The sequence below is a fragment of the Aphelocoma coerulescens genome, chromosome 9 (assembly GCF_041296385.1).
Source record: "Aphelocoma coerulescens isolate FSJ_1873_10779 chromosome 9, UR_Acoe_1.0, whole genome shotgun sequence".
NCBI classification, from domain to species: domain Eukaryota; kingdom Metazoa; phylum Chordata; class Aves; order Passeriformes; family Corvidae; genus Aphelocoma; species Aphelocoma coerulescens.
The window spans coordinates 6,797,372-6,821,517 of NC_091023.1; the positions used below are offsets into that span (position 1 = coordinate 6,797,372).

General features: G+C 40.9%; 1 protein-coding gene across 8 annotated transcripts in view; it reads right to left on the bottom strand.

Annotated features, from left to right (window-relative positions):
- Positions 1–24,146, bottom strand: part of LOC138114722 (uncharacterized) — a 136,821-nt gene that overhangs the window by 16,553 nt on the left and 96,122 nt on the right. Inside the window, exons 4-5 of one of the 8 annotated variants that reach the window (XR_011152763.1) lie at positions 18,955–19,062; positions 16,962–18,082 (exon numbers count right to left, since the gene is read on the bottom strand). The exons of 5 other annotated variants lie outside the window; for them this stretch is intronic. Coding sequence is in view for 2 of the 3 variants with exons in the window: in XM_069024509.1 (XP_068880610.1) it covers positions 17,934–18,082 (149 nt within the window). In the remaining variant the exon portion in view is untranslated. Of the gene's footprint in view, positions 1–10,786; positions 11,067–16,961; positions 18,083–18,954; positions 19,063–24,146 lie in introns of those variants that run through there. 2 more of the 8 variants (XM_069024514.1, XM_069024509.1) reach the window with 2 other exon arrangements.

Sequence of the window (24,146 nt, forward strand, 5' to 3'; positions counted from 1 at the left end):
GGTGTAAGTCAGTGGACTCTGGCTGCAGCCAGTGCCCACTTCTGCCAAGATAGAGCTTATTTTGCAGTTCCCGTCTGAATTTGTTTTATTAAAATTTATTAATGAAAGCACTTAAAAAAAATCTCTACTTTGTGTATTCCTTCTATGCTTGCTTTCTGAAGAACCTTACCTCTTAGTCTGTGATACTGTTCATGATCTCCAGTCGGTAACAAATAATTATATTAGAATTAATTACCTCCAGTCTTATAAATCCTGAAATAGCATTATGTAAAAGTGGAGCTATCATATTACCAGGAAATGTAATATACAGAAAATATGTCTTAATTATTTGAACAGAAGCTGGACAAAGATTTATCACCTCACTAGCTCCAGAGATCAATGTCTACAAAAAAGAATTTTTGTTCACTGACTAAACCAGAATTTTAAGAATGGATTTATAATTTTCTTTTTTAACTCTCAGAAATTATTTTCTATTTTTAAAGGTCTTTTTAAAAAATTATTTTCCTGACTTAAATAAATCCTTTTGGCTGACCCAAAATGAAATTTTGATGAAATTTTGTTGGTTTTCCCAGTCTATAGAACTATCTAAAGTAACATTTTGGATTTCTAGATAAAAATGTCATTTGAAATAAGAAATGTAAACTTTATTTAAATACTGCAATAATTTTTTTTTAATCTATTCATTTATTCCTTAGAAGCTTTGAATGTAGTAAAGTATTGTAGAATTTGCATTTCTGGTGAATAGCACAGCAAGCTGCAAAGCATCACCCAGCTCTAGTTATAGCTCTGCCCATAAACAGGGAAGAAATCCCAGGCACCTCTAGAAGCGCAGAAAAGGCACTGAAGATGGAGTGAGACAGAATATTGAGTTTGTACGGGGGATAATTTTCTATATTACGAGGCTGGGGTTTTTTGGTTTTTTTCCCTGTTGTTTCAATTTATTAGGTTTTGTTCTTCTGAATTAAAAATTAGCCAGCTGCAGGGACAGCTCAGAAAGCAAAGGTTTGGAAATAAAAGCGAAGTCCTCCTGTCCCTGGCTGCGGCCAGCGCGGCCCCCCAGCCCCGGCTCCTTCCTGGAGGTTGTCCCCACGCTGTCCCCGTGTCCCCTCCCTGCCCCGTGTCCCACATCCTCCAGACCCAGGTGCTCCCGGCGCCTGCCAGCGCTTACACGAAATCCGGGCTCGTCACTCGCAGGCAGCTCCAGGGCAGTGCCCCGGCCTCCGCACACGCAATTAACGGGGGCTACGGCACTGCTGCCGGGACCGGAGCCTGACGGAGGCACAGCAAAAGGGGACACTCAGGTACCAGGGGGGGTGACGGCTCTCTGCAAGGCACTTTTACAGCCCCCACAGATGTGTGACCAGGAGTAAGCTCCACTAACCCCAGTACTTTATTTTTTATAGATTGTAAAGTGATCATGTAACATGCAGCCTGACTTCCTAAATAACACAGGCCAAAATAACCTCACCCGCTATTTTCCCTCTCCATTAGTACAGACTGTCTTCACCTTGGAAAATATCACGAATGTGAACATGCAGAAGAATGAGCAGAATGCTGTTTCCAGCACGGGGCCTTTGCCGGAGCGTGCTGGCTCCTGCTGAAGCCAGTCCAGCCCTCGTGCGTGCAGAGGGCAGATCCCAGCTCTCGCTGCTAAAAGGAAACTTTGCAGAGTGTCATGTTACTCTGGAATCAAGGCTTTGGGGGTTATTTTAAGAAACTCACAGCTAGGGTGTAGAGCCATTGAGTGTGCCCAGCCCACGGCAGGTCAGCACCAGCTCCCTTAAGAAGTCTGGACTGCACCATCCTGCAGTCCCAGTGTCAGAAATAAGTGTGTGCTCCAAGGGCTGCACTAGCACAAAACCCTTGGAGGGCTCGTGGTGGTTTCCAACAGCCTGATCACAGGACTGGAGTCTTGGATTGCAGCTGCTTCAGGGCAAGAATCACGGCTCTGTCATTTGCTTCTGAGATATACAGCCCCACAGCTCTCAGTCTCTAGCAGGATGAAAACACCAGCAAGTTATTTGGAAGGAGGTCTAGCCAGTTTAAAAGGATTTCAATACTCCTTTCACGTGCCTGATTTTGCGAGGTCACACCATCAAATCTTACTCCAGCTGATAGAGCTGATCTGAAAAATAAAATGCTGGGGACCTCCAGGAATCAAACCTCGATATGAGCCTTTCAGAAATCCTGGCCGGGACAGCCTGACCAGAGCCTTTATCCCAGGAAAAAGCCCTGGGAGGGAGTCACTGTGAACAACTGCACTTCGAGTTCCCCCTCTGGAGAAATACCATGAACTGTGTGCTACGCAGCACTGGATGGTTTTGCAGGTAGCTGCTGCACGTGCCAGCCATGACTGGGAGCCAGGAATACACTGGGAATATTCCCAGCCTACAGATAGCACATCCAAGCTAACAAAAAAAGTGATGAGTTCCTAGATATTCTGAAAAGCTAATATTAACACAGATTTGGTTTATATCAGATGTAAGTAGGGCTCTTTTTTTGAAAGTTTGTTGGTTTTGTTGCCAGTTTTAATTCAAGAGACTCGAAAAAAAGAGATTAAATAGTGTCTAAACTTGGCAAATATTTCCCACAAGTGCAAAGATTAAAGCAGAAATGAGTGGTGCTCTGTACTGCAACCTGAACCCCACTCAATAAACCAAAATATTCACTTACTTGAACATTTAATGAAGGTTAAATATAACCCTTAAAGCATGAAAACAATGATTTCAAAAGTTTCCAAGAGCCTCTTAGCTGCACCCCCCAACCCCACTCTCCTTAGATTTTGGAGCAGTGATGAGTGATATTTCTTAGCTGCTTCAGCTCTTCCTGAATCTCTTACTAGAGATGCAGGAGGGAATTTTTCTGCAGTTCTCCTGCTTCACTAATGACTCTCAAGCTGGGGTTTTTCTAGCATGAACTGAGATGAACATTCTCCCTGGAGCTTATACAGGTGTCATTTGTATGAGCCTTCAGTGGTTTTACACAAATGATTGCCCCAGGATTTTTAACAAAACAAGCCAAATGGCCTCCTTCCTTTAATATATTATTTAAGCTATAACATCACTCTAGCTTCAGGCTTCCAATGCAATAATTAGAACCAAACTAGCATTTACCCACAGAGATGCAAATACTGTATTTAAATAAAATAGCAGTATGTAAGTAATCCTAATTTAGAGAAGAAGTAACTGAAGTAGCTGAAGAAAACATTAAAGAGATGGTTAGGACTTTTATCCCCATTAAGGTTAGTCAGAAAGTTAGACTGGCATATATTAGGGTTAATAACATAAATGGTATAATGGTGTAGGAACAACTGTTCACATCAGCAGTTGCAGTGCTCGCAGTACTGAAAGAGACTAAGAAGAGAACCAGATTTGAATGACACTTACTGAAATATAATCAACTACCTGGACAAAGCTGCCCAGTCTGTAACAGAAAAAACATCATTAATATGGAAAAATATCATTTTATCACTCTGATTAATAGTGACTTCCTTCTGTCCCCTCACAGCTGCACAATTTTTCCTCCTCACTTAATATTTTAGTACAACACATTTTCCATTTAAAAATGAGATGTCATTCCTGCTTATGTGAGAAATTTCATAACAAAATAATACATGCTATCAAACAACAAACATCAGTGATGAAACCAGTTTTGCAATGTAGACCTGAGTCTTGAGACTTGAAGTCAGAAAATCATAGAAAGGTTTGGGTTGGAAGGGACCTTTAAAGGTCATGTAGTCCAATTTCAGGTCTCCTCCACAACCTACAGGGCACATTTGTGAAGGACCACATCCGGGCTTGGTACAGGAGCCCTTTCCTGGGAGGAAGTTCCTGTGGGACAATGGCAGCAAGGGGTGCCCAGCTTGCAGGGCTGTGTGTCCCCAGCAGCTCTCCAAGTGGCCTAAGGGGAAAGCTGGGGCTATATCAACCCTCATGAAGGAAGTTGCTATCCATTGTGCACTCATACATGGTAAAGAGCACCAAAGAGTTAGATGTAGAGAAATAAGGAGCCTGCTAAAAGGTACAAGTCCTATTTCACCAGTTTGTTTTGTCTTATACAAGGTGCACTGCCAGCTGAGGCAGGCACCCCTGGGCGCTCACACAAAGCAGTTGTGCATGCATGGAAAGGAAATCCTGACTGCCCCAGTAGCAGAAACAAGAGCTTACCTGACTTGCCTAGAGAGTCTGTCTGGCAGTTTCTGGCTGAGCCACATCATGGGTATTTCCTGATTTTAGCCCTTGCTACAGCCTTACCAAAGACAGCAACTGTTTTAATCTATTTTAGCTATTCAAAGTTAATAACCCCCTTTTAAAAACAGCAAGTGATTTGTATTAAGCTCAAGTTTTTTGAATCCCTTTAGAGAGTTATCTAAACCACCTTTTTCCTAATGAAGGCAAGATCTGGTTCCAAGCACAGCAATCTCTTGAGCTTGACTAGGGACAGTAGGCACCAAATACAAAAAATAACAGAGGACCAGAGGTGTTTCTCGTTAGAAGAGGCTTCTTCAGCCAACTTCCTCGCCTTGCTAATTGGAAGCAGGGTGCTGCCTTCCCCAAGCACAAGGGAGAAGGTGCTCGAGGCTGGCTAGGATGAGCATTCACAATCAAAACCACAAGCAGCAGTGAGAAAAATATATGAACTTAAGGGCAAACGAGTCCTAAAGAACTTTAGAAAGAGAGCAAAACAGTGAGCAGTCAGTAAAAATAATGCTGGAAGCAGACACTGAGGATGACTTTGTGATTTCCTTCCCTGCTCTGCTCCTCGGAGTATTAGCAAGGACTTTGGTAGAAAGTGGTTCCCAAATGCTTTTTCCCTGCCACATTCGTTTTAGGCAAACTTCCTTTTACTCTGCTGAAGCCTGGAAGACTGACTGGTGCTGCCTTGTCCCAGCCCCACTACAGAGAGCACTGGATGGAAAATACTTCCTGTAATAACTAAGCTGCAAAGTGCATCCATGACCTGTGGGGATGCACTGGGGAGAGTTTCACCAGCACGGCGCAGTGGCTTTAAAACAGGGATAGCCTCAGCAGTACAGAATTACTTTAAGTCAGTTCTTCCAATCATCCTGTTGATGGGTATTTAACCTTATTTCTACTTGAACAGTACACTCTGTCCTTACTGCTACTTAATATACACCTATTCTGAAATGATTCTTAAGAACCAGGAGTTGATGGGAATATTAGAGAAAAAACAATCTGTTTTATTCACAAGGATACTCTCTGCATTTTTTGTATTTCCTAGGCAGCAGAGGTAATTGTTAAGGTTTTATTTTATTCCTGTTACCTCTTGGCTAAAAAACCAGCCAGTATGGATAATGCGTGTGGGGTCTTCCTCCTATTTGTTTTTGGTGGCCAACCTTTTTACTTTAGGAGGGTTAGAGAAATAATTATTGAACCCTCTTTGGGTAACAGCCAGAGGTTGTTTTCCTTAAGCTGCTCCAGATTGTTACAAGGCGAGGTTGAAACTATAGGCTTTCACATGGCATTTGAAAAGTAGGTGGTGAGTCAGAAAGGCAGCAAGACACAGGAAGGCTGCTCCAGGTGGCAGAAGCAACAGGGTCAGAGAGAAGGCCACTTGTAGCCGAACAGAGGAGAGCAAAGAGGGGAGGTTATTTAGCAAGGCTGGAGTTCTCCCACGAAATCCTGGGGAGAGGCCTAAAAACAAGAAGGGCAGTTTTGAATTGCATCAGGGAATAATGGAGCTATTTGAAGTTGGGGGCTCTAATGCTGTGCTTCTTTATATAGGAGGGAAAATTGCGCTTGCACTGGGACTGCAGAGGAAGCAGCAGCAGCATCACAGAACTGGAACACGAGAAAACTGCAGATCTGGGCCACATGAGGGACCAGCATCTGATGCTCAATGCCAATTGCCTTGGCTTGCAGCACACACAGCAAAAAAACCCAAAAACCCATGGAAAAACTCAGCACAGATTTGGATGGAGGGTCAAAATCTGCACTGACATCAAGGAGAATGACAATGAGGGGAAACCATGGAGAAGGGAAAATGGGAGGAAGATCCCTATCCGAGGAAGGCAGCACTGATGTGGCCAGACCGAAGCCCAACTGTATGGACAATGTACATATTTATGGTTTATATGCTCAGGTTTCTGAATGGCCACACCTATAGACATTGCTGTAAATGATGCATTTACATGTTGAGGTACTTCTGTGATCCCCAAAGATACGTTAAATAAAAGCAATGAGAAGAGACCTAATAGCTCTGGGATTTTTTTTTAATACATGATGTTAAAAGCCATGAAATAATATCAAAGAACTCAAATGTTTACGAGTATGGGAAAACCAAAAGCATTTTTCAGTTTGAAGGAACATTCTGAGAGTGTTTTATTGGACATCACCAGAAATAGCATATGAAACAGAAGCAGATACCCCAGGAGTTTCAGACATTCCACTAGACTACATAACCGACACTAATGGAACTAATTTATGTTTTAGAGATATATAAAAAAATTAAATTTTCTAATTTTCTTCCCTTGAGTGACATTCAAGATGCACTTTACTCATGAGCATCTGCCTGAGTCTACAACCAGGGAGGGAAATTCAGTGTTTTTGTTATTCAACGGGATTAGCAGCCTAGATTCAGGTTAAAGTGATATAGAAGGGCCTTAACTAGTTCTAAATGACTTAATTCCCTGAAAACAGTATTTTTTAATGTGCTGCTAATTAAAATATTTAAGAGCTCACTGTAACAACATTTTGAAAACAAACCAGAAGAACCAATGTAAACAAAATATCATTTTACAAACCAAACGGAATCACTTAAAATCCAATGTAATTCTATGTTCCAATAAAAATAAATATATATATACAGGTGTCAAGTTAAGATTGTCAAGCACACTCCCAAGATACCATCTAAGAATGAACTAAGAAGTCAAAATTAACTCCTCCTGTACTTGTTCTTACTTTTTGGGAGAAGCTATAGAATTTCCTGTGTAGCACCTACCTCTGAAGTCCATGGCAGTGCCCAGAACACACCAAATGGAGGAGCAGGAGGCACCAAGGAATGTTTTGGTGGAAGTTAAGTCTCTCTGCAGGACTGCAGTGCACTACTACCCATATACTGTGTTTTCAGGCTTTTACTCAATATTCTTAAAAGCTAGAGATTTTCTTTGTAGTATTTGTCTTATCTTTTGATAGAAATCTGAGCATGGAAGATACAGATTTAAGGAATATGAGACATGACAGTGCTCAGCAGCTTGGTTCTCTTAACAATTAGCTTTTTTGGCAAAAGATTATCCTTGCTCTTCCCCACTACATTGTACTGACAAAATAACACGAAGATGAAATGCTTTACAGCTAACAAATTGTCCCATCAGTTCAAACTTATTTTTCCACATTCATTAGTTTCCTTGTCCTGAGAAAGTTTTAAGGGCCGCTTGACTGTGGTGTGGGCAGCATAACAGCATAACATTGAGAAATAATCATTCAAGGCCAGCTGCAAGAAACAAACCTTGTGCCTCTGAACAGGCTGATCCCTCCACCTGGAAACTGTTTTCTTTACAGAATCTGGGATTTCAGATCTGTGTCTCTTCTGCGTTCAGCTCCTTCAACAGAGCTAGCTAACTAACTAACTTCAGGAGAAAGGGAGGTGATAACAGCTTTTTTCCTTTTATTTTACTGGTATTTCCATATAATTTCTGAGTCTTCAGTTTCTAGGTTGGAAGATATGTCCTTGGCCATTATTTCGTGGAGCACAGCTCCATGCATCCATTAGAATATCACTCCTTGTGCTCATTTCAGATGAACCTTTCCCTGGTATTCTCTGTACTGTATGTGTTGTTGTTCTGGAAATACTTTCGTCCATAAAAAAGTGATTACTAGCCTGCACAGCATTGTCTCCCAGGATAACACCTCACACTTATCCAGTGCAAAAAACTGCTCCATGTCAAGGAGGCAGACAAGTGGGAACATCAAATTGTAGATGTAATGCTTCACTTTAGCCACTCTGTGCACAAGCCAACACCAGGTTACTCACAGCGTAGCTAAGTAAGTTCCTCCACCAGGATTTATTTTGGTTCCAAATTTGAAAAATCTACATGGAATAGGTGCTATTTCACAGCTGAAAAGATGATATTACATCAGAAGTCTATTTTGGCCATTAATAGAATACAGCTGGTAGCTTCAGGACTGGAAAAAAAGTTGTCTTTTCCAAATAATCAGGTCAGCAGGTTCCCCACCCTTCAGCATGTTGGCAGGGATCAGTGCTAGTACAGAAGACAGGACTATTTCCTAGGTGATCTAATAAAACCAGAAAAACTTCATATCAATAAGCCCTATGGGGATATTGCTGATAAGCTGCTGCCATAAGCTGTGAACTCTTTCCAATCTCTCATCTTCCAGAGGCCAAGTTCTCATCTGTCAGTTCTCAAAAGCCAAAATATCTTGGGCATATCGTCTGTAACATGGTTAAATTCAGTACTATATTATGAAGTTCATTAAATGTGAGAAACTTGGGGTGACAAAGGAGAAGATTCTGCAATTTCAGTTACTTGCCTCTCCTCCACTTCCTAACTACTATCTTTATTGATGAAAGGTCCCAGACAGCCACTCCCTCTCTTCCTGAAGGCTGAAGTAAGCATCTCCCAGAGTGCTGGGAAGGAGGACTCACCACAAACCACTCCTTCTCTGGGGTTTCAGAGAGACACCGAGGTGAAAGAACAAGAGAGAAGGCACAGCCTGAACTCCTCCTTGCATTTTTCTCCCCTCTACTGGAAAGTGTCTACAGAAAGCAGAGATATCAAGGATGCTGTCAGGGCAAGACTGTACACTCATCTTGTCCTGCTGAACAGAAAGACAAAAGTGCCAATTCCACCCCCTTCCCCTACCAAACCAACTCCTCATGGTTTTTGCAGCAGGAAATTGGCCCCAAGTTTCTCTGCAGACCTTACAGGCACTGACAATTCTCACACGGGTACGAGATCCTCCACAGATCAAAGGGTCAGCATGAAAAAATAATAGATTACCTTCATGAAAGGATCTTGAAGAGCTTCTCAAAAGAAAATGAAACCCAAATATTATTTCATGTTCCTACTGCAGAAACAAGCGCTGCAGTCAACTGAATGCCAGCTCTTAACCAGCTGGGCAGAAAGCCAGAGGGCCAAGAGGGTGTCAGATGGAATTTAGGCCAGGCAGGCAGGAAGCACCAAGAGGAAACACCAGCAGCAGCTGTAGAAGCAAAAGAATGGGCAGAGGCTCTAAGACAAATAATAACAGGCAGAGCAGCAGCAGTAGCAGATGTCAGACCATTGCTTTCTGGAGGGGGATGGGATGGCACTTGGGAAGAAATAGGATTTTTTTTTTAAACTACGTTAATTTTCTGAAAAGGGATTCTTCCCCAAAATCTTTTGAAACACTGTTATTTTGGATTAGTTTGGGAGGAGAGACTCAACTCAGCATCCATTCAACATGTGCAATGCCCAGGACAGGCTCTTGCTGCTGATCCTAGTTCCATTCATGGGTTTGAATTCTCCTGTTCTCCTGTGATTAAAAATAATTCTGGAAATTATTTTGATAAAGGAATCCATTATTTCTAGAGTGGTTTTACTGTAAGGTTTTCTGGGCATTATTTAGGATTATATAAAATGGAACTATCAGGGAGAAGGAGGAATTTCTGCTCTTTCAGAGTATGCTACAATGCTGCTTTTGTCAGGACTGTGATTTATAGGCAAGCTGATACATTTTAAATCTTTTGATCACATCCATCACTTGATTGATTCCCTAGGTCAGGAGAAGTGGCTCCTGCATCACAACAGACTGTGTTATGGTGATGTCTGTCACAGTGTTCTGTCATTCATGAGGAACTTGTCCCCTTCCACACAGTATGAGGCACTTTGCAGAGAGGGTATTACACTGACCCAACCGCATTTCTCTCAGGCTACATTCAAAATGTTGTAGATGAGAGAACTAATCAACCTTTCTCCTCAAACACCATCAAAAGGAGAGGAGCCACCTGCCCAACTTCAAACCAGCAGAGCACCAACTCAGTCAGGAACTCGGGAATGTGACTGGAGAGCTTTAGGAAATAAATGTGAGGAGAAAAATCTAAACCCAAGTGATGTACATTAATTGTATTATCTTTGTTTCACTCAGGAAAAGTATCTGTCCAAATAAAGGAAGCACAAGTTATAGCTCAAACAGAGTAATGAATTGATGAAGAAGAACCGGCTTTGGGAAGCAAATCACCCCAAATGGGACCTACCCAAGGCGCACATCAGCCCAGTGGCTGCTCAGTGACATTGGTGTGACAGTCAGATAAAGCCACCAGCCTGCAGCCGTCAGCGGGGCGGCTCAGCCGATGCTCCCTGCAGCCCTGGCAGCTCGGGGCGCGGGGCCAGCAGCCCCCTCTCCTGCCCACAGCCGCGGCAATCTGCCCCGCCGGCCGCAGCAGGCGCCCGGCATCTGCGCGCCCTGGAGCTTACAGCGACATTGGGCTTTCTTAATCCCAGCCAGAAAGGCTGAAGTAATTTCAATTAGATATGGATAAAGCTGGGATGAGGAAATAGGGAAGAAAAAGGGCAGAATTACAAACTCAGTGGTAACAAAAAGAATAATTGTGAACTCGTCAGGATTCCACTTAATGGTTCATGCAAAAAAAGCAAATAAATTGTTAACAAAGTATTACATCTCATGAATTTTTAATAAAAGGTCTGTGTTCAAATTGTCTTTTCATGCCAAGATCACCTTCAATTTTATCTTCAAGAAGCAACTTCTTGACATGAAAGTTAATAATTTTGTTTCACATGAGACCATTGTGTTGGGCTTTTGAGAAATCCATTTCAAGATTTTATTTTCCTAAACAAAAATCAAATTAAAAAAAAATCAAGGTCTAACTAAGATGATTTTCTCACCCAGTTTTTCAGAACCCATGTTGAACATCATCTTAAAAGTCTAGTTACATTTCCAAGTCTGCCTGTAAATAATATTATATTAAAAAACCCCAAACATCCCTCCAAAAAAATGCCATGGAGCAGTTGGTCAGAAAATACACAAGAGCAGAAACAATTCTTCACTTGTTCCTGAGCACCTGGTTCAAAATGTTAAAATTAATTCCTGTTAAAAGAAAAGTAAAATTGAAAGGTAAAATAGAAATTCCTGGGTATGAAGACTACAGGAATATCTAAATACATCTTGTCAATGGGACAGAAAATGCACATTTATGAAAATAACCTTGAGCAAGACCAAGGAGATTGGAATGGTTAATGGACTGACAGAATATCAGAAATACTGATTTTCTCTGAAAAGATAAACAAACACAGATATAGGCATCTTACTCATATACCTAACTTATATTCCCAAAGAGCTCATGATAAATTTTTTTCTCTCTGAGCTTTAAGTTCAAATGGGATAAAAAACACTATAGGTGTTCACATTCATAAATAAATTCCTAAAAAATGGAGTAAGAGTCCTTTTCCACAGGAAACTATGGAGTTCCACAAGAATCTACACTAGAGCTTGTGGTGTCATGAGTGTCTCAGAAAAGTGGAGAGTGAGATGAGGTTTTCTCATGATATGTGGTTTTCAGTGAAATAAGAACTGAAGTCAGCCATGGAGAATTACATGACAATACTATAATCTATCATTAAATGGCATATGAAACTCAAGTTTTTAAAAGTGTGAAGTGATGCACAAAGTAAAAATAATTCCTGATTTTGTACATGCAGTGAGGCACTCCAGCTATCACTTATAATGGGTTCTATAGGAACTACCAGCTCAGGGATGAGCAACAGGCAAAATAGCAGGCAGAATTTTATGCAGGCTAAGGAACTTACTAGAAAACTTTCCTATGTCCCTACGTACATCCATGGTTCATTCATATACTGAATGTGACATGTTGCATGGGCCCATCTCTGACAGCCTAGAGGCAGGCATAGTTAGGGCAGGAAGAGCAATTCAAGGCATGGAGCATCTTTCACAAACAAAATCACAAAATAGGCAAAGACTTTTAGGCAGTAAAAACATTTCATTGAGCAGACCACAACATGGAGCAAACAAAACTGAGCAGCACAGAGGTGATGAAAAAGGTATGAATCAAGACCCTTGTACCAATGCCTGTCTTCCCCAAGCCCTTGTCAGTCTATTTTTCCAGCTATTCCAGGTTTTAGACTAGGATGGCTAAGAATGCTAAATTCAGTTTTCTCCTTCTTTATTCCCTTTGATCTTAATATCTCTGTACATATTACCGGTTGCAGCATATTGACCTAAGCCAAAACTGCCACCTCATTATTATTTCTGATCTCCTTGTCCATCCAAACATTTGGCCTTCCTGAGAAATTGTGCACTAATCTCTGCCTTGTCTTCAAGCACAGCTCACAACCTTTCTAAATTTAACACTGGTTAACTTCTCTGTGCTGCCTGGGTGTAGAAAAGTCCCTTCTTGGCTCCCAAAGCTCTCACAATGGAAAGGATGTCTCTAGGGGTGAAAGTGACCCAAAGGGCTGGATGTAACGCTGTATCCACATCTGCAGTCAGTCTGTGCAGTGTAACCAGCCCTCTCCCAGGAATATACAGAAACTCTGAGAGGTGAGGACACTCTGGAATCCGGTGACACCCACTTATGCCTGGCAGATACCATCACAACCACCTGCAGTGACAGCTCTGCATGCCTTGGCTGGTGGAGGAGACATTCCTGCTGTACCTTCTGTGCAGTGCTGTGCTCTTCCCACCTGGCAGGGAACTCTGTCACTGCTCTTGCCCTGCCTGCAACACCCTCTGTCTTGTAAATCATCTGTCAGCAAGAGCATCCTGCATGCACAGGAGGGACAAGGGGATATCCAAGGGCCATGATCTCAGGGTCATGGTCTACACTGGCTGTAATCTTCTGCTGGCTCAGGAGGAAGAAAAGGACACCTACTCCTCACACAGCTTGGGCCTTTTCCAGATCCAGCTCTCAGGACAAACCATAAGCTCCCATTAGCTTTTCTGAAAGGATGAACAGCCTCAGATGGGAAAGATAGTGAGCAGCCCACTATAGGCAACGTTTTCACTGATGTCAACCATTTCCTCTCCTGCACACATGCCAAACTGATACATTCAGCTGAGACAGACAGGGCCAGCAAACATCTGGTTGACACGAGAATCAGCAGGGCCCAGCCCACAGTTTTGTGTTTCTACTTTTGTTATGTGATTTTAAGTACCTGAAACATATCAGTGCAACAAATGATTTCAATACATTAACCTCGTTTCTCTCCATCCGATGTGATTGATTTTATGGAGGCAGGACTTGTCAGATATGTGACAGTGGCCTGTCCTTGTAGCATTCTGCGAGTTCTTTTCAACTTAATACGCTCTTAGCCTTTTCTAGCACTCCAAGAGGACACAAGAGCCAGGGAATTTGGTTGTTGGCTGCATGTCAAAGAAGCATAAAAACTCCAAGTACTTAAATGAGCCAGCTGATACTTACTGACAGAAAGCCTTCACTGAAGCAGTGATATAAATTTAATGCCCTTTTATTGTTTGTTGAATATTTACATCTGAAATAGCAGCAAGAAAAGAATAAGTTCTGAGAAACTATGTAAAACTACAGGCTACATTTTTGTATCTAATAATTACCTGTAATTTAAAATTAAATTTATTAGAAGTAAAGATGGAAATACAGTGCACACTGTAGGATTTTTATTTCTTACGCATCTTGCTTCAAATGTGACAATAGAAGTGCTTATTTTCTTGAAGCATAAAATCACAAATCTGAGCATTTGCTATATCACCTTTTATACAACTTGATCTCTTGAGATCCCATGGTGTAAACCAAGTGAATGTGGTGCCTTTAAAACACCTTCTTTTTCAATTTTAGTCTGCATAGATTTGCATTTATTAGCACAGAGACACTTTATTTCTGCATTGTCCATTTATCTAGAGGTTATATTTCCTGATTTGTCATGTTCTATCATAGAGCCAAACTCCAAGTGTCATCTTTTATTAAAATTTAACTTAATGAATACAAATTTGCTGACTACATGTGTTACCTCATATACAGAATCAAATTCCCCTCTAGATTAAGTAAATGACACTGCTGTTAATTGTACAGACATTTTCAGAAAGGAAGTAAAATAAGTGTTGATAATTATTCTCATAATTATTGATGCATATTAATATTACTGACAGAGTGCTAAGTCAGAGATTCACATCAATTTAAGGACATTCGAGGATGTTAATCTGAAATTTACTTAAATCTTTTATACATTAAGTTTTCCTGGACATCCTACTTGTCTCGAATCTTGCAAGAGCTAATATAGCTGTACTTTTTATAATAATATAATCCCTCCAATACTCTAACTTGCCTAATTTATGTATTATGCAATGTTCAGTTTCCCTAAGAGCCTCTATCTTGCAACAGTTTTGGCTGGCACGTAACAAAGACAGAATTAAACAAAATATTTTGCATAGCATGGTGGTTTCAGTGTAACTAATTTACTGTTCTGATGGAGCCTCAAAGGAAGTAAGTACAATGAGGTTCATGTCACAACTTAGAGGGTTTTTTCCCTCCCCCACAAGATTTTTGCACTTGTGATGGTTTAAACTCAAATATGGCCATTTTAATGGAATACATTCAATCTTGTGTTTAATAAATAAAATAAAATACACAAACATCCATCACCCCCTTATTCACGGACAGATTGTGGAGTCCCTGACACACATAAAGAAGTCCAGGTAACTCTGCTGAATAAAGAGTTCAATTTCCTACAGAAGCATGGAGCAATTCCAGTACAATCCAGCAGGTACACCCATGTATCAGACCTCGAAGAGCCTTGGCTTTCTGAATTTGGACAGGCTAAGTGAAGCCTATATTTAAAACATCGTCTCTATAAATTACAAGCAAATATTTCCTTCCTTTTAAGGGGTACACAGTGACTCTTTTAAGGTACATGAAGCTAATGGCCAATTTGAAGTAGATGATAGGCAGTTAGAAGAAATGAGAACATGGTACAGAACCTTCTGGTCCTCGACAATACACCTGTTAATGACTCAGTCACTGAAGAAAACAAAAAATTAAGTGTTCTGCTTCCCAGATAATCCTCCCTCTCTCTCCACTCAAGAGACGAAACTGATCATTCTGGCACTGGTATGGATGAAACACTCCCAGTACTCTAAGTTTTTTAGAGAATTACCTCACAAAGCATAATCTGAGTATAAAGCTTCCCTTTTATAGTGACTGTCATGACTTGCAACTGCCAAAACAACCTTATTCTCAAGAGCTAACAGCACAGACTCAGAATTTTTTTTTTTTTTTTAATAGTATTCACTAGGAAAGGAGAGGAAGGAGGAGGAAAAACATTGCTCTCCCTTTAAGATGCAGTTAGAGTCCAGGTGGCTGGACTGAAGTGCAGAGCACAGCTGTAGTCCCAGAGCGAGAGGGATGTGCTGTGTGCAAGAGCAACCTGGAGCTCCAGTTGCAGGAGAGTGCTGAGTTTTTATCTTGCATCACTCTCGTGAGATGAAAGCTGCACACTGATAATGCTCTTGTCTGCTTGTGTGTAGGATTAACAACATGAAATACTTTCAGTTCCACTTTGCAGGAGTAGCAAATATCACCCTTTTTAGGAGATGGTGCCTATAGCGGAAGCAGTTGTGGTAAGAGAAGAAAGCAACACCTCTGTGCAGGTACTTTGAACAGGGAGAGGCTTAGAGAGCTCAGTTTGAAATACAGATATCAGTGCCATGTCTGCACAAAGCTGGGAGGCTGCACTACAGCTCAGGATCTTTTTTCCAGACAAATACCAAGAACCACCAAAAGGCTTTCCTCATCCTTTCTTCCAGAGGATTTCTGAGATGAGAACTTGTTTCAAGGCATTGACGCTATTAGAGATACCCTGAATGACTTTTGCAATTTTTTTTAACCTCCATTTCCTGTACAGTATGCAATTACTAGAAGGGTGGAAACTTTTGAACTCCCTGGGAGAGTTTGCTATGTCTCTCATTTCAGCTTAATAAAATATAATCTGAATTGCAGCATCTGCAAGACAGAGTTGTTCCTTATCCAGCTGTTCTAACTCAGGTTATTCACAGGATGATGAAGAAAGGAGTTTTGCTAGAGGGATGCTGGATTTATTTGATATGAATAGCACAGCTAAGTCTTTTATTTTAGTATTTTAGAAAGTTTTCCCTTGTCAAAGTAGTTAAATTAGAAGGATTTGCCACTATTGTGCTGATCCAATTGATCTTTTTTAGACTGTCTGCATTTTTACATGAATTATGACTTTTCATTGATACACTCTCTGTGTTCTTTGTCTTTCCAGGCTACCTCAGGACTTTCATGTTCCTGGAAAGAGGGTGGCTTTCTAGAGCAGAACAACCACAAGTCAGGGTGTTATGAGAGTTTGTTGCCAGGAAGCAAAGTGGGACAATATACTCTTCCTCTTGCCTGTACTGAACCCATTTACCTCTTAAAAAGAGGGAAGCTTCACACAGACTGAACAAAAAAATAATGAGAACTGTCTAGGTAATTAACAGGTTCATTTGATCAGACCCTTTAATGTGAAAGAAAGGGCAAAACCAGGGACCCAAAAATTGGGAAATCAGAGAAAGTTTGAACAAAGTGATAGCTCATCTCAGAGTTTTTCTTTTACCAGTTAACTCCCCCAAATTATTCGCTGTTGATTACGGACATGAAGGAAGCTGATCTAGCCCTGCATAGAGACACTCCAAGATTAGTCCATTGTGAAGAGCTGAAGTTCAACTGCAAGATTTTTTAATGATAAATTCCAGCTCCCTATTAGATAGCTTAAACCAGGGCTGAGCAGGCACATTTTTTTTCCTTGGAGTGAAACACTAGAGGTATCTTCCTTTTTGGCTAACAGCTTCACAAAATGGAAGTGAAACCTTATTGATTCCCTCTGAACTTATACAGTGAAACTTCTCTTAATTCTCATCCCTAAAAGAAAAATCTACTTAAGATCCTAAAAAATTATGAAAGAAAAAAAAAAACAGGAAAAGAACTGAGGCACTAAATCCGGCATGACAGATTTCCACAGGGATATATTTGATCAAAGAGATTTTCCTGGGAGTTATTCTAATAACTGCAGAAACAAACTCTGAAACTCTGAATAATTAGAGTGCAAATGACTAATCAAACCTTGCTCTGTTAAACATTTGCTTTTTTTAAAAAGTGCTTTTCTCAGCTGGATATATTTAGTTTGCCTGCAATAAATAATTAATATTCATATGGAACACAATATATTTTCAGGAAAAAAATACATGATGGGATAAAAGACAGTTATGTGTTTTATATGTCTAAAATTACATTAAAACCAGCTCCTAGGAAATAGCTTCTTCATTGCTGATCATTCCACTTTTGTCTAAACCAGATTTAATACTGGAATAATACATTTATGAAATGTACAGCATTTATGAGGTTTCTTTATAGTTACTTACATCTTTAACCTTCTCCGCTCCCCAAATTTCACATCTGCACATTAAATGTGCTCCTACAACATGCCACAGTGAGCTCTATTTTCCTGCTGCTTCAGACTGATACAAGTGCATTAGTCCCTAAGCAGCCTTTGCACTCAGGAAATGTCTCTCAACTGCACAGGGTAAAAGAAAGGTCTTCAGGCAACAGAGAAATGGCTGTGGATTTGGAGACAGGGACTCCTTTCTTTATTTCCTGCTGCACACTTCCGAAAGGCATTTGCTGACAAGGAATTTGCAAATCTTGTCTTGTTAACGACTGTAATGCTCCTTGGTATTACTCAGATACAATCATCTGTGTACCTGTCCAAATACAGCTTAGCAACTGGCAGGCCGTGGAGCTGAGAGTTCCCCTCTCGTCTTTTCACCAGTGATCAAATATCACAGTTTGCCTGCAGTGACCTTCTCCCCAGAATCCTTGCAGATGTTGCCCGCCCCCTCCTCCCGAAGGTTGTCCTGGAGAGAACATGAAGTTCCAGGATGACTCATACCCACACACTATCCCTTACTCATTCAAATAGTTTCATTAAAGGCACTGGACCACAGCAGATAATCTCCCATTACACTGTGAGCCTGTTTTAGTGTTCTCTCCTCTAGGATGGTCAGACAGACCAGTACAGGGGACCTCCATGGGTGAAGGACAGAGCCCAGCAGGGATACTTCTGGGAAGAAAGAGAAGGTTTCATTGCAGCATCCCCTTATCAGGCATTCACAAGTGTTCATTAATTTCTACACCAGACAACCAGTGCAAAGTTCTACGGCCCTTGCTCCCCAGCATGGCTGACATTAGTTATTTTGCTTATTTAACATTAAAATTCTTAAAAAACCTCAAAAATTTCACATACCTCCCCCAATTCACTCTCTTTGAGAACACAGGTGAGTGCAGAGAACACTTGAGCTCCCCAGCTGAGGAGATTTATCGCCAAAATGATAACCTAAATTTTAGCACAGCTTTAAATTATGTGGAAATTAGAGGCTTTACTTCCCATGCTTCAGTTCACTGAGAAGTGCAAAATGGTCCTAATTCTCAGAGGACAAAATGCAAACCCACAGAATGTAAAGGCTACTTAGGGGTGTAAAAAAGGTTGAGGAAACAGTGAGCAAGCACCAAAACTCCTGTGCTCCTAAAGCTGGTTAGGAAATACCACAGAAGAGGGAAATTCCAAGAGCAAGGAAGAAAAGGGAATTAGATAGTATGGTGGCAAGGCTAGTGAAAGAGAATTCAAGGTGTCTACACAAGAACTGTTCTGGGCAGAGACCAGCACCATCATTCTGGGGAGAGAGGTACAGTGTCTCCAGTGCACAGGATCAATTCAACAAAGCCAAGGGTGATTCTCAGTGCTGGAACTGTGAAACAGCTATTGTAAAGCCAACACATCAAGCAGATTCATACTTTTCTGGGGGCTTAATTTTCTGCAAAAATAAGTTAGAAAATTCAAGAGCACATTTTAATCAACTGCTGAAAAATATATCTGAAATTCCCAGGAGGACTTCTGCATCAAGGATCCTGTAAGAGTCTCACTGGTGTACTCACGAGAGGGAAGTAGAGGACGTCCAGCCTTGCAAGCAGGCAATTCTTAAAGGATGATTTTATAGAAGTCACAAAAGAACAGCTAATATTGGTGAAAGTTATCAGATAACTCTAAAATAAAGCAGAAAATATCATAGAAAAGGCAATCTGGTGAGAATTTTGCTCTTTCCAGCATCCACAGTGCTGCAAGATCCACAGTAACTCACGAGAAATCAGGCCTAAAAATATTCCTTTTTCAAAGTAAACCTGCCATACCAGTGCTGACAATGCAGACTCCTGGACCCCCACCTTTGCATTTACAGCCAGAGGTGCAAGAGCTTATTTTTGTGCCTGGTTGTTATTCAGACAGCTGGATACAGTGTTTGAAGGCATTTGAAAAATAAAACAGCAATTCTTTTCTATGCCTAGAAGTGTTAATTTCCCAATAAGCTTGTTTGATTAACTAAGCAAACCCAGAGGACATGCTGACTTTGTCTTATTTCCCTTCCCCCAAGCGCATTTTTACAAAACTCCAGTGGAGTCTAAACCAAAACAATGTGCTGATAGGAGAAGCTGTCTGCATTCCTCTTTTGCAATTCACCTTACACTCTACATGTTACTCGAAGATAAGCTCTTCTAGATGCCAAAAAAACTCCAGCAAGAGGTGAAGGCTTCTCTGCAGCGGGTAGAGCCCTGCACGGTTTTGCCAAGTTATTCACTGCATTCTTGCCTGTGGACCCCCACCCTGAGTGTAATCCCTGCAGTCGCTCCTCTTCCAAGTGGCCCCAGCAATACTTAGGGGTGAGAAGAACCTATTTCAAACTTGACTATTAGCTAATCACCATTAGGTACTGTTTTAACTTCTTTATATTCACACTCATCTCTCTGGATGGAAAGCAGCAGCCTATTTAACTTGGCACCTGTGAGAGGCCTGCTCCTTTTCTCCTCCAAGAAGGAATATCCATGGGGCTGGACCCATTTCCAGGGAAGAACCTTCACATTCTGGGATTTTTTGAGTGGGCAAGGGAGGGGGAGGAATAATAACTTGTATTTGTATTATTTCAGCTTTGCTCGAGAGAGGTGCTCTCTATAAATAACAAATAAAAATATTTTAAGAAGAGTAGAAGGGAAATGGTCTCTCCTGCACACATCTATATGCACACCCCCCCCCCCCCCCCAAGAAACACGGAGGTGCACTGAAATTTGCACTTCCAAATAGGTGCAAAAATGCAACAAATGCTGTAACACCTAAAGCAGCTACAGATGAGATGAAAATAGAGAAAACTGGTGTTTTCTGACACAATTCAACCTTCCCTTTTGGCATGCACATTTTACGACTTTTTTACATGGAAAGCAGGTTCCCACCATCTCCCTATTTTCAGAGCTGCTGATATAACAAACCAGAACGCAGCTTCCAGAAATGGTGTCAGCTAGAATCCTCAAACTCAGGACTATCAGAAGAGAAGAAACCTATGAATGTCAGAAGAAAATCTGAAAAACTATTAGAAGGACAACTTATATTTAGTCCTAAAAAATCCCTTGAATATCCCTAAAAGAAGGTCCCCTGGAACCTGTGTGAAGATGAAAAATGCAGTTACTTAGGCCCTTCTGAAATTCCCACCTCAGGCAATACTGTAAGTTTTTGAGGGAAGGATGACATTATATAAATGTAGCAATATGCACATACAGCAGACAGAAGGATTCTGAGTCTTTTCTGGAGCATATTGCAATGCTATTAATAAGTATCTCTAATGGAATTAACTGTTCTCTTCTCAAGTGTTCCTCTGACCTGAGAAACAGGTCTTGTGCTCTGTATTCGGAAAGAGCAATCAGAAAAAGGAACAGATTTAAGGAAGAGGGTAAAGATGAGGTAAAAACACATCAGTGGATGAATGCAGAGTAAAGAACTGGATGGACAAGACTGTCCTGTGAAACCTGAGTCCTTTGAATGCTAATATGATGGAATAATATTCCATTGTTTCTGCCTTTTTTCAGTGAACTCACAGAACTGACATGCAGATCACATCACTTCCAAAGGAGCCATCTGATTCTGAATTATAACCTGCTTATTTGGGAAAGATCAGAGTCATTAACTGATAATTAACTTGTGCAAATTTGCAGGCACGTGAAAACAGAAAAGCTATATGGAAACTCAATTCAATTAAGTGTTAAAGCTCTTTAAATCTATTGCAATTTATTCTACACACTTCAAACCAACATTAATTCATAAAAAGAGCCCTGTCACCAAAAACCAACCTCTTCTGCAGTGGAATCTGGAAGCTGCTAAGAAAAAAAGCAACACTGCAGATCAATTTTTTTTCTAATAGCTAATTTTTTCTAATAGTTTTCTAATAACTAATTTTTTATCTACTTATTCAGTTGTTTTCTCTAGGAAAAGACTAAAATTTCTCCAAACCACTTTAATATTGGAAAACAACTGTAAATCAAATAATTTCTTTTGGGTCAGTTCAAGGGCTGCTCCAGGAGAGCTAGGCAGCAGAGTCTGAAACTGAATGTGCTCATTTCCTCCTTTATTAACTCATGAAGTCAGCTTAAAAATATTACAAGGTTTGTGCTAGCAGAGTTTAATATCCTCTCCTTTTCACATGTGTATGTGTTCCAAGTGTGTACAAAGCTTCTCATTAATAAATATTTTAAAATTTATACTACATAAGAGAAATATATCTGTATGTCTGAAAGTTATGCTGGACATGCTAACATTTCCCTGTATTACTTGGGAACACAGAGCTGTTGAAAGCAGTATAACTAAAATCCCAAGGATAAAAAATGCAAATATTTACTAGGTAAAGAGACTGAATGTCACACTTTTTTTAATGCAAGAAGCAATGTGACATTGCTCATTTAATCTGGGCTCTGCTAATTGGTCTATTACACAAGGAAGAAATCTTTGGGAGCCCTTCTGGGAATGTCTCACATCATTCCCTATCAGCTGTTGACATACAAATACTCTGGTAATGAAAATATTTTCATTCCTTCATAACAGCATTCCCTGTCCTGTTTAATCTTATTTTCTCTCTTTCTAAAAACAAGCTTCTGTGTGGGGTTTCTGAACTAACAGACCTGATGCCATATATCAAAAATATCCTGTGCTCCTGTCAGACTTGCTAGGAGTCCACCCAAAAGAGAGCAAAAGGGAAAAAACCCAAGGATTTATGGCAATAACATAGGATTTTAAGACCATTTGAAATACATTTCTCTTCTGCATTGTTTCAAAGGACTGTGAGTGCTACTGGGCTATAACCCTGCAGCTGGAGCTGCCATCACTGGCAATGGAATACCCAGCACAGGATCCAGTGATGTGTTGGAAAGGAGCAGGTTCACAAATTTCCAGAAACTTTGCAAAGCAGAATATTTTAGCCATTTGTCATAATTCTATCACTGTAATGAAAAAGGCCACTGAGGAACAAAGAGCTGGAAAATGAGGGTACCTTCTTGGCCTCCAACCAGGCTCTTCTAAAGCCTGGGTTGAGGCCCACTAACCATGAGGACCTCGGGGACCTGTTACTGGAGAAGACTGATAAAGTGGTGCTGAAAAAACTTCCAGCAACCCCTTCCATGCACTGTCCCCTCTCCCCAAGAGGGTATCAGCCCCTCCATGGCACACCCCTCTGCAGAAGCTGCACTGTTCTCCAATCTCACAGCAAATCCTGCTTGGGACAGTTTTCACTTTTAATATCCTACTTCTAACCATTTAGATCCCCACTCTGTGCTCAGGCAATTAGCTTGGGAGATAAGATCACATTCTGCTGTGCATGAAATCCTTGCAACAGAGTCAGTGTTATGGTCTCAGAGCAATTGTTTTTGGAAATTAAGTTATTTCAAAAGTTGCTGCATTCACATTGTTCAGGTGAATACCTGTCTTCCCCAGTAAACACCATACCTAAAAACTGCTCTGAAATTATTTGTCTTCAATATACCAAATTCTTCCAAATTCAAGGTCTGAAATACGATGCAATCTCCTGCTCCTTCCTCCCCCATCCCACTCCCCCCTTGGGACTCAAGCCTCCACCCACATCCTGCTGCCCAGGTTGTAACATTCCTTTCTGCACCCTATCACTGTCACACTCCCTCCTGGAGACAGGTGCAAGAAGATTAAAAACCCACTCATTCAGCTGGGATTTTCATCTGTTTGCACCTTCCTCTCTGCCACTCCTATGTGTCAACATCCCGTGAGCACAAGGTGGTGGGAAGGCGCTGGCTCTGCCAGTTCACACTGCTGTTTACAGGGAGAAGCAGGAGTTTCCATCTCAGGGACAGCCATATCAGGGCACAGGAGAAAACTTCAGATACAAAGGCTTTACTTAAATTAGGCTGGTATTTTTTTCCTTAAAAAACACAGGTGTTTTGTTAAAACCTAAGGTCAATTTAAATGTCAGTGTTAACTGGACCTAAGAAGGTTGTTTTAATGAATTTTTGAAAAACACATTAATTCTATGTTATTCTTTATAATTCCCAAATTGTTCATGATATGAGGATTGAAATATTGTACCATTTTTCATTTTAGTCATAAAATAATTTTATGTCAAGGTGTGTCACTGCAACACAAACAAAGGAGTTTGACCTAGAAGAGAAATCATTCCATGCATTTGGTAACTGCATTTAATATTGTAAAAACAAAGGTAATGCAGTGGCTGAAACCTTCTTCCACAGTGGTTCTGTATCACTGCAACTGATGTCGGGAAACATTGACACAATCTCTGCATTGCATTTGAAAAAATCCAGAAGCATTTCTACAGACATCTTTTTTTCCTAAAAGTCACTAAAATTGAGGAATGTTTTGTGTTCTGTCTCTATGCTGTCATTCCCTGCCCTCCCTTTTCATGCTGAATTAAAGCAGCCTATATCCTCTCACCCATATTTTGAATTGATAAGATTGGCCATGGAGTTTCTGGTTTGGTTTTTTTTATTCCCCGAAAACCTACACTCTTTGCACTTGTGGTCTGTGTTACCGAAGCCTTTTTGGGAACTCTGTCTTCTGTGCAGCAGGAACTCTCTGGAGTACCATGGGGAGGAGAGGTCTCACAGAACAAGGTCTGTGGGCAGGTATCTCCCAGAATGGCCATTCCACAAGAGTCCCTGGTGCGCTACCTGCAATCAGCACCCACACAAGGGCTTCCAGCAGAAGAGCCATTCCTGCACAGGTTTGTAAGGGCAGGCAGACCTTCAGATGTGAAGTTGTTCAGTGCCAAGGTCAC